The 16650-nt window shown below is 40.4% G+C and overlaps 1 protein-coding gene and 1 pseudogene across 5 annotated transcripts in view; both read left to right on the top strand.

Annotated features, from left to right (window-relative positions):
- The first annotated feature begins 6500 nt into the window (after positions 1–6500).
- The window catches only part of TDRD12 (tudor domain containing 12), an 81697-nt gene continuing 71547 nt past the window's right edge, over positions 6501–16650 (top strand). For 2 of the 4 annotated variants that reach the window (XM_082437563.1, XM_082437564.1), the window contains exons 1-2: positions 6501–6834; positions 15046–15204. In XM_082437563.1, the coding sequence (XP_082293689.1) occupies positions 6811–6834; positions 15046–15204 (183 nt within the window). In that variant the 5' untranslated portion in view covers positions 6501–6810. Of the gene's footprint in view, positions 6835–12441; positions 15205–16650 lie in introns of those variants that run through there. The other 2 variants (XM_082437562.1, XM_082437561.1) reach the window with 1 other exon arrangement.
- Positions 7236–9681, top strand: LOC309648680 (2-iminobutanoate/2-iminopropanoate deaminase pseudogene; annotated as a pseudogene). Its single transcript has one exon. The product of its transcript is annotated as a 2-iminobutanoate/2-iminopropanoate deaminase pseudogene (transcript).

Below are 16650 nucleotides of genomic sequence, written 5' to 3'. Positions count from 1 at the left end.
AGCATTATTTAGAGAACAAAGTTTTCTTGAGCTGAAGGAAAATATTGATCTTCAGATAAAAAGGTCCTGCTATGGTCAAAGCAAAAATAAGAAAAATTGTTCAATACCTGGATGACATTTTGAATTTCAAAGACAGAGAATGCATAGATTTTCCGGGAGAAAAAGAAAAGATTACTCACAAAGGCACAAAATCTTCTTAGTGTGTATCACATAGTAACGTGATAAACTGGACAGCATATATAATATTCTGAGGGGAAAAGGACGTGTGTGGTCAGTAATTTTATATCAACCATGTGTGAAAGCCACAGAAGTAGTCCTTGTTTATATATGGGCTCTGAAGATTCCAGAGCTCTGAAAAATTTGATTTGATAGAAATACTATAGATAATTAAAATTTTGATTATTGGAAATAAAAACTTTTGAAGTAGAAATGCATGGTAGAAGTCCTAATGGTGAGTGTGGAAATAAAATACAGGAAGTAAGTATGAATAGTTAAATATGGCTAAAAAGCACTGCAAATGTTAAAAATAATTCAAATTTTAATGTATTTTGTAAAAAAAAAGTAACTTTCTTATAAAAATAATTTGGTTCAATAATCCCAGATTATGTTATCATTAACAGGAAGTGGCTACGGGAGGAATAAAAAAAAAAATGAAAGGAGGGAATCAATAACTGCAGGTTTGTGATAATACCTGTTTAAGTGTTTTGAAATGCAAAAGTGGCTATTAGAATTTAAAACAGAATGGTCACTTTTCAAATCAGTCAAAAGCAAAGCACAACCCCTAATGCAGAAGATAGAAAATATGAAAATGGCAACAAAACAAAAGCTTAGAATAAGACAGTTCAGGTAGGAATAAATATCAACCATGCTGATGCATGAAAATGGGTTAAAGTTATTGAATGATAAAGAATCTTAGATTAAATGTTTTTAAACCTAGTTATCTAGAGGAACTTGAAAAAGAAGAATAAACCAAGCCCAAAGTTAGCAGAAGGAAGGAAATAATAATAGAAACTTGAGCAAAAATAAATGATATAGAGATAGGAAAACAATAGAAAAGGCTAACAAAACTAAGAGTTGATTCTATGAAAAGATAAAATTGACAAACCATTAGCTAGACTAACCAAGAAAAAAAGAGGATGCAAATCAATAAAACTATAAATGAAAGAGGAGACATTACAACGGATACCACAGAAATAGAAAGGATCATAAGAAACTACAATGAACACAGTATGCCAAAAAACTGTGCAACCTAGAAGACATGGGTAAATTCCTGGAAACATAGAACCTACCAAAACTGCATCAGTAAGAAATAGAAAATCCGAGCAGGCCAATAATGAGTAAGGAGATTGAATCGGTAATTTAAAAAAAAAATAAAAACCTCCCCAAAAAGAAAAACCCAGGACCAGATGGCTTCACTGGTGAATTTTACCAAACATTTAAAGAAGAATTAATGCCAATCCTCAAACTTCCAAAATTTGAAGAGGAGGGAACACTCCCAAACTTACAAGGCCAGAATTACCCTGGTACCAAAGGACACTACAAGAAAAAAAAACTACATGCCAATATCCCTGATGAATACAGATGCAAAAATTCTAAAGAAAATACTAGCAAACTGAATTCAGCAGCACATTAAAAGGATCATACACCATGATCAAGTGGGATTCATCCCTGGAATGCAAGGATGGTTCAATACGCAAACCAATAAGTGTTCTACATCACATTAATAAAATAAAAGATAAAAATCACATGAGCAACTCAATAGATGTGGAAAAAGTATTTGACAAAATTCAACATCCATTCATGATTAAAAAAAAAAACTCAACAAATTAGTTATAGAAGGAACTCAACATAATAAAAGCCATAGATGACAAGCCCACGGCCAACATCGTGCTCAGTGGTGAAGGGTTGGAAGCTTTTCCTCTAGTATCAGGAATAAGACAAGGGTGTCCACTCTCACCATTCCTATTCAACATAGTACTAGAAGAAATCAGGCAAGAAAAAGAAGTAAAAGGCATTCGAATTGGAAAGGAAGAAGTAAAATTGTCTCTATTTGCAGAACACATGATTTTATATATTGAAAATCCTAAAAACTCCACTGAAAAACTGTTAGATCTAATCAACTAATTCAGTAAAGTTGCAGAGTACAAAATCAACATACAAAGATCAGTAGCATTTCTATACACTAACAACAAATTATCTGAAAAAGAAACAAAGAAAACAATCCCATTTACAATAGCATCAAAAACAATGAAATACTTAGGACTAAATTTAACTAAGGAGGTGAAAGATCTCTATCCTGAAAACTGTAAACCATTGATGAAGAAAAGTGAAGACACAAACAATTGGAAAGATATCCCACATTCATGGACTGGAAGAATTAATATTGTTAAAATGTCCATACTACCCAAAGGCATCTATAGCTTCAGTCAATCGCTATCAAGATTCAAATGGCCTTCTTTTTTTAAACAGAAATAGAAAAAAAATTCTAAAATTTATATAGAACTACAGAAGACCCTGAATAGCCAAAGCAATCCTAAGAAAGAAGAACAAAGCTGGAGGCATCACACTTCCTGACTTCCTGACTTCAAACGATATTACAAAGCTATCAGAACAGCATAGTACTGGCATGAGAACAGACACATAGACCAACAGAATAGAATCGAGAGTCCAGAGAATGAAACTAGACCCCTATCCTATACCACTCACAAAAATCACTCAGAATGGATTAAAGACTTAAATGTAAGACCTGAAACCACAAAAATAGAGGAAAAAGTTTGTTGACATGGGTCTTGTCAATAGTTTTTTGAATATGACACCTAAAGCACAAGCAACAAAGTTAAAAATAAATAAGTGGGACTACATCAAACTAAAAAGCTCCTGCATAGCAAAATAAATGATCAACAAAGTGAAAGGGCAACCAAATGAATGGGAGAAAATATTTGCAAACCACACATCTGATAAGGGGGTTAATATCCAAAATATATAAGGAACTCATACGAGTTAATATCAAAAAATGCAATCTAATTAAAAAATGGACAAAGGGCCTGAATAGGTACTTTTCCAAAGAAGGTATTCAGATGGCCAATAGGTACTTGATAAGGTGCTCAACATCACTAGTTATTAGGAAAATGCAAATCAAAACCACAGTGAGATACCAGCAGCTCACACCTGTTGGAACGGTTATCATCAAAAAGATAAGAGATAAGTGTTGGTGAAGATGTGGAGAATAGGGAACACCTGTGCATTGTTGGTGGGAATGTAAATTGGTACAGCCACTATGGAAAACAGTAAGGAGGTTCCTCAAAAATAGAACTATCATATGATACCCATTTCTGGGTATATATCTGAGAGAAATTCTGAAGAGATATCAGCACCCCAATGTTCTGTGAAGCACCATTTACAACAGCCAGGACATGGAAACAACCTAAGTTGTTTCCATCAACAGATGGAAGTGTCCATCAACAGATGAATGGATAAAGATATATGTATCTATCTATCTACCTATTTATCTCTATGTATGTATGTGATGGAATACTATTCAGTCATAAAAAAAAGGAAATCTTGGCATTTGAGACAACATGAATGGACCTTGAGGACCTTATGCTAAGTAAAATAAGTCAGACAGTGAAAGACAAGTACTGTATTATCTTACTTATATGTGGAATCCAAAAAAAACCTCCTAGAAACAGAAATCAGATTTGTGGTTGCCAGAGGTGGGGGTAGGGTTGGGGGAATTGTGAACGTGGTCAGAAATACAATCTTCCAGTTATTAGATAAATAAGGTCTAGGAATGTAATGTACAACATGATGAGAATAGTTAACAATACTGTATTATGTATTTGAAAGTTGCTAAAAGAGTAGATGGTAAAAGTTCTTATCACAAGGGGAAAAAATTTTGTAACTGATGGATGGATGGTGGTGATGGATATTAACTAAACTTACTGTGGTAATCATTTCACAATGTATACATATATCAAACCATTATGTTGTACACTTTAAACTTATACAATATTATATGTCAATTATATCTCAAAACTGGAAAAAATTAAATCTAAATATAAGTTGTTTAAAAACAATACTGCATGAGGGCTAAAAATAAAAAGAGGGGAACACAAGCAAGAAGAGCTTAGAGAGTACTAATCAGATGAGATGGAATTCATCATAGGAACCAATAAATAAAAGTTAATTTTAGTTTGATATATACAGTTAAAAATGAAGATACGAGAATCTTGCAGTGAGTAACACAATATTAAGCTATGGAAAAAATACATTAGAAACAAGGATAATCTGACAGATGTATACTATTAGTGGGAACCATGACAAATGCCTTCTCTGATGCACAGAACAAGTCCATAAAAGATAACTGAGGCGTCTGGGAAAAACCCTGGACAGGCATCAGGCTTCTGCTTTTGGGTTGAATGACATAACTGCAAAAGTTCATTCCCTCTCAACTGATGCAAAATAAATACAACTTTAAAAGTTCTTCTAGGGCTTCCCTCGTGGTGCAGTGGTTAAGAATCTGCCTGCCAATGCAGGGTACACGGGTTCGAGCCCTGGTCCGGGAAGATCCCACATGCCGCGGAGCAACTAAGCCTGTGCACCACACCTACTGAGCCTGTGCTCTAGAGCCCGTGAGCCACAACTAGTGAAGCCTGCGTGCCTAGAGCCCGTGCTCCGCAACAAGAGAAGCCACCGCAATGAGAAGCACGCCCACCACAACGGAGTAGACCCCACTCGCCGCAACTAGAGAAAGCCCGCGCGCAGCAACAAAGACCCAACGCAGCCCAAAATAAATTAAATAAATAAATTAAAAAAAAATCAGCTGACAAAATGATGAAGCCAAACTTGTTTTTTATTCCTCTTTTGTAAAAAGGAGAATATTTTAAAACGGGGGAAGTATAGGCTGCCTTTGAGAATTGATGACTCCAGGGTAAGATCGTTTGAACTACATTTGGTGGGGGAGAGATCTGGGAGGGAGGGGAGCAAAGAGTGTCCTCCTGGTGCCCATTTTTCAGAATTATGTCAGTACTGGAAAACTTAGATCAGCTCCTACCGATACCTCTCACCCTACCGTGAGCACACCGACAGGAGAGACTGGTCTGAGCATGACGGCAGGTCCTGCTATCTCAGACTCCCCCTCTTGCCATTCCTAATGCTTTGTCTTCTCTCCTTTTCTCCCTTCTCTTGGGGGTGGGGAGCAAAAAAATATAAGAACAGATCACTCTCCACTAAGCCCTTTGCAGAATGAGAATTTCATTCCTGTGATGGGAGAGACCTATCATTACCCCCATGGTGCCTTCAAGAACCAGTCTGCTCACGACAGCTTTTGGTTGCTTGCTGTGCCATGAGCTAGCCATGTTTCTGACTGACGGATATTAAACCTTCCTGCATTCCTGGAATAAGCCTTACAGCCTTCCTGGCCATGGCTTAAATTTTTTTTTTTTAATTTGTCCTGGGTTTTACTTGGTAGCATTTTATATGGGATTTCAGCACCTACATTAGTCTGTAGTTGTGTTATCTTGATCAGGTTTTGGTACCAGGATTTAACCATCTTATAAAAATGCACCTTATTAAAATCTTTTCATCTTCTTATGTTTCATCTTCTTATCTTTTCATTACTTTAAAAGTGCTTCCCACTAATTGGGGGAGTGGGGAGACAGGTACAGATATTGACCCCCTTCAGCCTCAAGAGGCCTGGGTGGCTGGAGCGCCATGCAGTGAGTTCCCATTTCAACAATCTTGACTCTTCATCTCAGTGTGATATATAAATATTTTCATTTTCTGTGAGGCACGCTGTGAAAAGTTTGGGAAACACCATATTGTAGCATGGTACCTAGTCAAAGGAAAAAAGTGTTAACCCCACACAAAGAACTGGGAGAGGGCTGGAACTTCCCTGGAGGTCCAGGGGTTAAGATTGTGTGCTACCACTGCAGGGGGCAAGGGTTCCATCTCTGGTGGAGGAACTAAGGTCCCGCATGCCCTGAAGTGCGGCCGAAAAGTAAAAAATAAAGAAAAACAAAAAACTGGGAGAGGGCTGTACGCTGCATCTTCTTCGGGGCTTGGGAACTGCCTCTGAGACCTCCTGTTTAAATTCGACCTGGTGATTTCCCTTTTTTTTTTTTTTTTTTTTTGACAAGGTCTGGAGCTTTCAGGTGATCTGGGCCGGGTGACTGGGGGGGCGAGGCCTGGTTAGCCCCATTCAGTAACATGTGAACTTCATGTACCTTGCGTTGTGCTTTCCTCCAGACTAGCAGCACATTTTTCCTGCTTGGGGCTTTAAGCACATGTTTACCTGACCTCGTGAACTCAAACTTACATTTAAAACTGAAGGCTTCATGTGAGCGCTCGCGAGGACCCAGGGAGCGAGCCACGTGACGCCCCACGCAGCTCCGCCCCCCGCCGCCCCCGAGCGCTGTGAGCAGGGCGGCGGCCAGTTGTGCTGGCGGTTGGCGCACCACGTGGGTTCTGGAATCCTCCAGGTGTGCGTTGGCTGGGGGCGGGCGCAGGGGGGGGGCGGGAGCCCTAGCGCGCCCTCGCCGGCGTCGAGGTTGGAGGACTGCGCGTGGCCTGCGGTTCGCTGCGGTGCTGGGCCAGGGCTGCGGGGCCAGGGCTGGGCGCGCGGGCTCCGCGGCGCTGACCTGGGGAGGAGGCGCGCCTCCGCGGAGGCCGGCCCTGCAGGAGACTCCGTTTTCGCCCCCAAAAGTTCATCTCGAGGGAGTAGCGACGGGGAGACCAGGAGCCGGGCGCGGCCGCTACGCTGCGCGTTTTTCCGGGGCGAGTCTGCCGGGTGGCCTGCGAGGCTCGGGGAAGATGCTCCAGGTCCTGGTGCTGAAGGTGAGCGAGCGCGAAGCCCCTGAGCCCGGCCGTTCACCCGCTCCCCGTGCAGGGTCCGCCCCGGGTGGGGACCCGCGGGAAGGGGTGCCGGATGAGATCCCGGACGCTTAATTTCAGATAAACAACGGGAAATTTTCGTTCAAGGCTGCCCCATGCAGTATTTGGGATATACTTAGAGTAAAAAATCATTCGTTGTTTCTCCGAAATTCGGATTGATGTAGGTGTCCTGTATCTAAAACCTCAGCGGGAGGGACGGACTCTGACCTCTTCTCCCGGTCCCGGTTCGGCGCTGGGTGAGGCCCCCCTCGCGCCCCCGGTCCGTTGACCTATTACTCTCCCCCGACGCGGGTCCTCTCCGGCCGGTCCCCACCTGCATTGGACAGGGGCGTGGGTGACCTGTATCTCTCCGAACACACGCCCGTCCCGGCTGCACTCGTGGGGACCCCTGCCCGCTCGCGCCCCAGGACTCTGGCGGCCACCCCCTCCCCACGCGGGCTCCTCGGGACTCGAGACCTTGGAGTCGGGGGCGCAGCGGGGGTTCGCCCCGGAGGGGGCCTGCAGAGTGACCCGAACTGCAGCTTCTCCTTTGAGTGAGGTGCGTGCTCCTTAATGATGCCAGAGACTGGGAAAGCACATAGTGTGTTCACGGTGTGTACTTGCAGGAAGGAGTTTACAAACCAGAGCAAAGGGGTGGGTATTGGGAAAAGGAAATATAAAGAACTTTTTGGAAAAGATCATACTTCAGTGGGCAGAGGAGAGGCATGATGGCATTTAGGAAAAAAAAAAAAAAAATCAACCTTCCTGCTCCTGTTTTATGTAGTTTATACCAACAGATTCACAAGCGTTTGAAGCAGCTGATTCTTACAGAGGATTTGCTCTGAGACTTTTAGGGTTTTGAGATGTAACTGGCAAGCTCCTCTCCACCACCTTCCCTAAATAGTCTGATTTCTCCTTTAGAAAGACAGGGCTCTTCCAGGGGGTACAGATGCTGCCATGTGCAAATCCATTGGGGCAGAACTTTGGAAGGAGTTGCTGGACTCTCACTGTCTCTAACTTGGGAACCCCTTTTTTCTCAGTTGGACCCAAGAACCCTTTTCTCTACCCCCTCAGCTCTGGTCTGGCCCCACTGCCGGTTCTTACCCTGCTCACACTCAGAGCAAATTTTCTATCCAATATAGGAGTATTTCCTCAAGTGTGGTACCATTACCAGCTCTAGTTTTCCAGATTAATTTAGCTTTTACGTGGATAAATTTTTTCCCCCAAGTTTTTACCAACAGATGAATGGATAAGCAAAATATAGTATATACATACAATGGAATATTATTCAGCCTTAAAAAGGATGGAAATTCTGATATATGCTACAACATGGATGAATCTTGAAGACATCATGTTAAGTGAAATAAACCAATTACAAAGGGACAAATACTGCACGATTCCACTTATATGAGGTTCCTAGAGCAGTCAAATTCATAAAGACAGAAAACAGAATGGTGGTTGCCAGGGGCTGGGGAGGGCATGGGGAGTTACTGTTTAATGGATATAGAGTTTTAGTTTTGCAAGATGAAAAAGGTTCTGGAGATGGATGGTGATCAAGATAGCACAACAATATGAATGTAGTTAATGCTACTGAATATGGTTAAGATGGTAAATTTTATGTGTATTTTATCACGATTAAAAATAAATTAAAAAATTTTAACAGTTATGTATTTGTAATATATTTTAGAAATAAAAACATCATAACTAGCATTACAGACCTGTTAGGATGCGGCTAAGGGAAAAAAAGGTGTTGATTAAAAATATATATAAAGGAAGCAGCCCAGGCAACATGCAGTTGTGTCAGAAGTGAGGAAGGCAGAATGCAGTGAGACCCAGAAGCACTGCGGGAGAAAAGGATGTCATGTCATCCTTGATCAGAAAGGTGAGCAGCACAGGGAAAGCCCCAAGGCCATTGGTCCTGCAGTCAAGCTTTGTTAGTGGAAAGGATCACTTACATTTCAAGACAGCTAGGTATGGACCCTTCAAGGGGACAGCTTGTGCCAGGAGGGGTGACAGAAGGAGCTAAACAAGGCTTGGAAATAGGGGTGAGATTCTGAAAGCTGCAGGTTGTGACCTCAATAATGTGGTAGAAGCAGCTGTTCTGCTGGCTGAGTGTATGACTTCAGTACCGTCAGTGAAATCCACAAACAGAATGTCAGGAGTGGTTTTCCTGCTGGAGCTGCTTACCAGGTTGCTGCTTTGTTCTTAGGAGACTGGATTGAGATTGAAGCAGTAGCTGCCCAGGGACCTCTCACGACAGTATGACCAAAAGTGGGCCAAGTGCTATTTAGTCTGGGATTTTCATAATGTTTTAAAATTAACATCTTAATTTTTATAATTGATGTTGGAAAGTAAACTTGACTAAAATATCTGAAGTTATTATGCAAATACCATATACTAAGGGGAATTGAACATGAACTGATGATTAACAATGAGTCCAATTACTGATGTTATAAATTATACTCACACCCACTCATGTTACTGAATGTGGGAAAAGAGACACTCATTCCATAGTTACCCAGATAAATGAAAGTAAAGGGAAATAACATGTAGGAAACATGAGTTACTATTCCTGAGAAATAATAAAGAACACACTTTAATTCAATTAAATCCTATTAATTTAATGATGTGAGATATTTAGTTCTCATGCCAGATAGTTGATTCAACTTTTACTTGAGTAAAAATAAAGTATTCAAGTTTGAATGGTAGAGGTAAGGAGAAGAAAGTGGACCAAAATATTATACAGATGTTACTTTTCTAATGGAAATAACGTAGACATGCAGGGAAAAAAATGTGTAAGGCTGGTGACTGCGTTGGCTGGTATGGCATTGGCGGGAAGCAGCAGGCCCCAACTTTGGTGTAAGAGACGGGGTGGGAGGAATTGTGAGCCCATCCCTGCCTGGTAAAGCACGTGGAAGAAATTGCAGCTTGAGCCACTTGTTCTTCTGGCGGGTAAAACTGAACCTGGCCTACATTTTTTAGGTTTTAGTAGCAGATTAAAAAAAAAATTGAAACAATCTAGAAACTTCAAATTATCTATGATGCCTTAAAAATATTTTTAAACATCTTTCCCCATCTTAATATTTTGAAGATTTTCAAACTCGAAAACAAGTTACAAAAACAATATTGAGAATAACCATATACTCTATACCTAGAGTCAACAATTGTTAACATCTTGTCATATTTGCATATTTCTTAATAATATATGTATATAAAATTGTTGACTTCTTTTGCCGAACCATTTGAGAATTAGTTATAAACTCTAAATACTTATGCGTGTGTTTCCTAAGAACAAAGACTTTCGCTTACATAACCACAATATAATTATCACACTTGAGAAATGTAACATTGATACACTAATATAAAATCCATACTCAAATTTCTCCAACTGTGCCAATAATGTATTCTGTAACTTGTTTTCTCTGACCCAGGATCCAATAAAAAATTATACATTGCATTTAATTGTCATGGCCTTTTATTCCCCTTGAATTTGGGTCAGTTCTCTGGCTTTTTTGTATCTTTGATGTCATTGAAATTTATGAAGAGAAAGGGCAGTTGCTTTGCAAAATACCCTTCAAGCTGGATTTATCTGTTTCCTCATGATTGTGTTCAGGTTAAACATTTTTAGTAAAATACTGCATAGGTGATGCCACGTCAGAAGACAAGAAGCTTTTAAAAAAAATCATTACTTTTGATGAAAAATAATTTAAAAATCCAACTTTTATTAGGAAATACTCTAGACATACAAAAAAGTATAGAATAAACACCTGGACATCTATCACCTAGCTTTGCCAGATTTTAATATTTTGCCATATTTGCTACATATCTTTTTTAACCATAAACTATTTTGTTGTTTTTAATGTAGAGTTCTGTGATATTTTGAAAAATGCATAGTCATGTAATCACCACCACAGTCAAAATACAGAGCAGTTCCATCACCCCCCAAAATTGCCTTGTGGTCCTTTGTAGTCATTTCTTTCCCCCACCTCTAGTCCTTGGCAACCACTGATTTGTCTTCTGTCCCTATTAGTTTTGCCTTTTTCCAAAATGTCATAAAAATGGGATTGTGCATATGGAATCATACAGTAGTATGTAGCCTTTGAGTGCAGCTGCTTTGACTTACTGTAATGCATTGGAGGCTCATCTATGTTGTGGCACTTGTTAGGAGTGAGTAGTATTCCATTGTATGGACATGTGACAATTTGTTTATACAGTCACCAGTTGAAGGCCATTTGAGTTGTTTCCAGTTGAGGGAGATTATAAATAAAGCTGCTAGGAACTTTGCATACAGGTTTTTGTGTGAATACAAGTTTTTATTTCATGGGTAAATCAGTAGGATTACCTGTATGTTTAATTTTATGAGAAACTTTTTCAAAGTAACTGTACCACTTTACATTTCCATCAGCAGTGCTCTACATCCTCACCAGCACTTGATATTGTCAGTTTTATACATTTTAGCCATTCTAGTAGGTGTTTACTGGTATCTCATTGTGGTTTTAATTTTAATTTCCCTAATGACAAATGTGTTAATCATGTTTCCAGGTGTTTGTTTGCCCATCCTTCCATCTTTTTTTGTCAAGTATCTGTTCAGATCTGCCCATTCTTCTAACTTGGTGGTTTGTTTTCTTATTATTGACTTTGTAGAGTTCTTTATATATATTGGATAAAGTTCTTTGTTGAATATGTGATTTGTAAATATTTTCTCCCCTTTGGTGGCTTATCTCTTCCTTCTCTAAACAATGTCTTTCAAAGAGCTGAAGTTTTAAATTTGGATTAAGTCCGGTTTATCAATTTTTGCTTATACGAATTATACTTTTGGTGTTTTATCTAAGAAATCTTTGCCTAACCACAGTCACAAAGATTCCCCCCATGTATTCCTCAAACATTTTTTATAGTCTTATATTTTACATTTAGATAAATGATCCATGTGAGTTAATTTTTGTATGGAAAAAATCCAAGGAATGGATCGAGGTTCATTTTTTTGCATATATCTAATTGTTCCAGCATCGTTTGTTGAAAAAACTATCCTCCTTCCATTGAATTGCCTTTGTGCCTTTATTGAAAATCACTTGACTACACATGCGTGACTCTGTTTCTGTTGTGTTGATTTATGTATCTGTGCTTTCTCCAGTACCACACAGTTCTGATTACTGCAGCTTTATATTAAGTCTTGAAGTCAGATAGTGTGTCTTCCAACTATGTTGTTCTTTTTCAGAATTATACGGGCTATTCTAGTTCCTTTGCCCTTCCAATAAGAATTTCATGAATAGTTTATTGATTTCACAACTCCTGCTGGAATTGAGTCCTTTTTATAGACCATTTTGGGGAAAATCAAAATCTTAACGTTCCATGAACCTAGTATATTTGCATTACAGGCCTTCTTTGATTTATTTCACCAGTGTTTTGTACCTTTTAGCATGCAAATTGTTCATTTTTTTGTTAGATTTATTCCTAAGTAATTCCTGCTTTTTGGTGCTATTGCATACGGTACTGTTTTTAAAATTTAAATTTCCAATTTTTATTGCTGGAATATAGACGTGCAGTTGAATTTATTATATGACCTTTTACCCTGGAATCTTGCTACAGTCACTTATTAGTTCTAGTATATTTTTGGTAGACTCCTTAGAATTTTCTGCATAGATATTCTTATTGTGAATAGAGACACTTTTCTTTCTTCTTTTCCCATTTTCCTGACAATCTTTTCTTATTGTACTGGCTAGGACCTCCAGCACAATGTTGAGTAGGAGTGGTAAGCACACCACTAATAAATTTTTTATTTTGTTTGTTTCACTTTTTGGTTCTAGAATTACCCTTTTTGAAAGGTTATTTTTTTTTAATAGTTTCCATTTCTTACGTGAAATTCTCCTTTTTAAAAAACAAACTCACTATAGCCATCTTATCCTTAAGTTTTTGAACATGGTATTTATAATAGCTGCTTAAGTCCTTGCCTGTTCACTTCAACATCCGGGCAGTCTTGGGTTCACTTTCTGTTGGCTGTTTTTTGCCTTGGCTGTGCACTGCATTCTCATTTCTTTGCCTGTCTAGTATTGTTCATGCTACCCTGGGGGTTGTGGTGATTGGGAACTACTGTGTGCTCTGTCAGCGCTTTGGGAGGCTTGGTTTATAGTTCTTTGGAGACCTCTTGATTTTGCCCTTGTTGACAGAGCACATTCTCTTTGTCCTGCAACATGGTCTTTACTCCTCAGGCCTGGCACTGCAGGGGTTCTCAGGGAGCCTGAGGTGTTTACTGAGCCTCCTTAACTCCTGCTCCAAACTCCGTTTTCCTGTGATGAGTGTCAAACAGAATCAAAGCCGGACATTGGTTAAAGCAGTGAAAACAGATTGTATTCAGTGACTGCTGATGTAAGGGAGGGAGCTGAGTTCCGTTCCAATTTGTGTGGAGGTGACCGGACGTTTTAAAGGAAGAGTGAGGAGGACGAGGGGAGGGGCTCCAGTGGAAAATGACAGAGGGTGGGTCAGTGTCACTGTGGTGGGGCAGCTGTGTCCGCTGCCTCTGGGGCCAGGCTTCTGAATTCCCGCAGAGACTGGGAGGCCGGGGCCCTGTCCTTCCAGATGGTTACATCCCAAAGGAATTGGTTATCAGGTCCTTGAGAAGGAATACTCCAGAGTGGTAGGAGATACATACACATCCCAAAGGGATAGGTAGGCTCCACAGCTGAGGCCCTTTTCAGTAAGTTCTGTGACAAGGGAAGGTCTAGGACCTGTGTCAGGCGTTGGCTGGGACAAAAGTAGTTCTTTCTCAGGCAGGCATTGTAGAGGGGACATGGCCTTATGCTGTGAGTTTGGGTGGCCTCTTAGTGCAGAGGTTTGGGCAGTCACTCTGTGCCCAGAGTCCTGCAGTTCTCGTGGGCAGAAGCTGAAACTGTATTTCCATCAGCCTCCCGACTGTGGCTTCTCCCAGGACTCCCTGGAGTCTCACCGTGCAGTTCAGGCTCTGCCGAGGATTTGAGGGGTTTTGTGTGCAGACTGCAGGGCTCTCCCCTCTGTGGCTCAGCATTTCTCCCCTTCATGTACAGCTGCTCTGGCAGCCCCAGACTCCGTTCTCTGGTTTCTCAAGCCACAAACAGGGTGGCTTCTGCTTCCGTTGTGTTCTGCACCCCCAGGACTGGGGCTGTTTTCAGGGGAAAAGCTGTTTATGAACATGGGTCTCACCCAGCCATGTTGCCTCCCTTCAAGGATTGAATCTCCCACCTGCTTTTGGTCACTCTTCAGTGCCTTCAGGTTGTCATTTTCTTTTTTTCCAGGGTTTATCATTGTTACTTGCAGGTGGGTTAGTCCATATGAACCACTCTGCCATTACTGGAACCAGAATGGCCAGCTGTTCTTTTTTCCAACTATTTATTATAAAAATGTTCAAACATTCAGAAAAATAGAATGCTTATATACTCCTGTCACCTGGTATCTGGGATCCAAAATCTTGGGATGTCATTGCTTTTAGGCCCTCTCAGTAGACAGGAAATACAGTACATTTGAAAAATCATGAGCTCTTACTGATATTTTCAATTCAAATTTAACTTTTCATTTTATATTTGTATTCTTTCTCTAATGATGACAATCTTGGTTTCTAATAACACTAATAGATAATAAGATACATTCAGAGAAGTTTTTCATCCTTCTTCCTTCTACCCCATTCCTGGCTTCCTCTGTAGGTAATAATTTGTATGTTTTTGGTTTATCTGCCATTTCTTTATTTTAACATGAGCAGAATGTACATACATTCACATTTCCTTCTCTTTCTTATGAAAGACATAGAGTACAAAAAACGCTGTTCTGAACCTTGCTTTTGTATTTTGTTATGGATATTTTGAAAGTACAGATCAAGGACATTGATCTCTGTTTGCTTTTTCAGTCACAGCACATGATTCTAAATTACATATTATTGGTTACGTGTTTTAGAGTTTTATCTTTGCATCTTTTATCGTTTTTCTGAGTTTTATTGAAGTATAATTGACATATGACATTATATAAGTTTAAGGTATACAAGGTGATAGTTTGAGGGTCTTTTATCTTCTATCTGACCATTTAAGACAGAAGTACTTGTCAAGAATTTGTTAGAGCACTTAAATTTGAAACAGTTACTGTGATTCTAAGGTTTATTATTTTATGGTTCCACTTTTAAATCATGCATTGTTTTGTCTTTTAAAAATTTTACAGATCGAAGATCCAAGTTGCTTCTGGGTTATTATAAAAGGACGTAGTCCTGTTATAGATAGTGAAGTTGACTATCAAAAACTAAATAGTGCCATGAATGACTTCTATAACAGCATGTGTCAAGATTTAGAAATGAAACCACTAATGTTGGAAGAAGAGCAGGTATGTATCTAAATGTGCTTTAAACAACATGTCTTGAAATACTACTCAAAATGTAGACTGTTTTAGCAACTCAGATGATAAAAACTTTTAGAGTATTTCAACTGCTTAAGATCATTGCCTTGTGTTAGGTTCATTTGGTTGTATAAGAGTCGGGCTAGTCATGGAAAGTGACAGTTCTTGTATCAGGTTCACATGGGGCAAGAGGAGATGGAGTGTCATCTAAATTCAGGCATAGAGCCATCGTCCTGGGGCTGGGAACCAGAGGATCATTCTAGATCCGTCACAGGGACCTTAGCAGAGGGAGCATGGGGGTTTCCAGTCTAGGGCCAGTGCCTCCCTTTTGGTTGCTTGTGACTTTGACCAACTTGTGGTGTTTTATTTTCCTTACTCCACATTGTGGCCCCTCCTTCCTTTCCTGCACCCTCAGCTCTGTGCCCATTGTCTGCTTCTCTCTGCAGGTTAGTCATTTCTCAGAAGAATTTGAATTTTTATAACAGTGTGATAGGAAAAGATTTATAAACTATGAGAAACATTAGAAATGATTTGAATTCCTCAGCCCACCCTAAATAATCATTAATAACATTATTTTTGGGCCTTCCCTGGTGGCGCAGTGGTTGAGAATCTGCCTGCCAATGCAGGGGACATGGGTTCGAGCCCTGGTCTGGGAAGATCCCATATGCCGCAGAGCAGCTGGGCCCGTGAGCCACAATTACTGAGCCTGCGCGTCTGGAGCCTGCGCTCCGCAACAAGAGAGGCCGCGATAGTGAGAGGCCCGCGCACCGCGATGAAGAGTGGCCCCCGCTTGCCACGACTAGAGAAAGCCCTCGCACAGAAACGAAGACCCAACACAGCCATAAAAAAATAAATAAAATTTTTTTAAAAACCCATTATTTTTTCCATGCCATTTACTTGTTTGTTTGTTTGTTTTTTTAATTTATTTATTTTATTTTCGGCTGCGTTGGGTCTTTGTTGCTGCACACGGGCTTTCTCTAGTTGTGGTGAGTGGGGGCTACTCTTCGTTGCAGAGCACGGGCTTTAGGCGTACGGGCTTCAGTAGTTGTGGCACATGAGCTCAGTAGTTATGGCTCGCAAGCTCTAGAGTGCAGGCCCAGTAGTTGTGGCGCACAGGCTTAGTTGCTCCGCGGCATGTGGGATCTTCCCGGACCAGGGATCGAACCCGTGTCCCCTGTATTGGCAGGTGGTTTCTTAACCACTGCGCCACCAGGGAAGTCCACCGTTTACTTGTTGAAGAAACGAAACCAGGTAAGTTGTCCTTTTAAAATATTCCACGTTCTGTGTAGCCTGGTTGCTTCCTTGTGGTGGTGGTGAACTTTTCCCTTCATCCCCTATATTTCCTGCAGACTGATAAATATAAAGCTTTGATTACATTTATAGTCACTTTTTTTCGCCAAGAATGACTGGTGCTGTGAGGTTCCTCTTGTATTG

This window comes from Balaenoptera physalus (assembly GCF_965194825.1).
Source record: "Balaenoptera physalus genome assembly, chromosome: 19".
Taxonomy (NCBI): domain Eukaryota; kingdom Metazoa; phylum Chordata; class Mammalia; order Artiodactyla; family Balaenopteridae; genus Balaenoptera; species Balaenoptera physalus.
The sequence above is the reverse complement of the archived record's forward strand: the minus strand, read 5'-3'. Positions and strand labels throughout refer to the sequence as shown.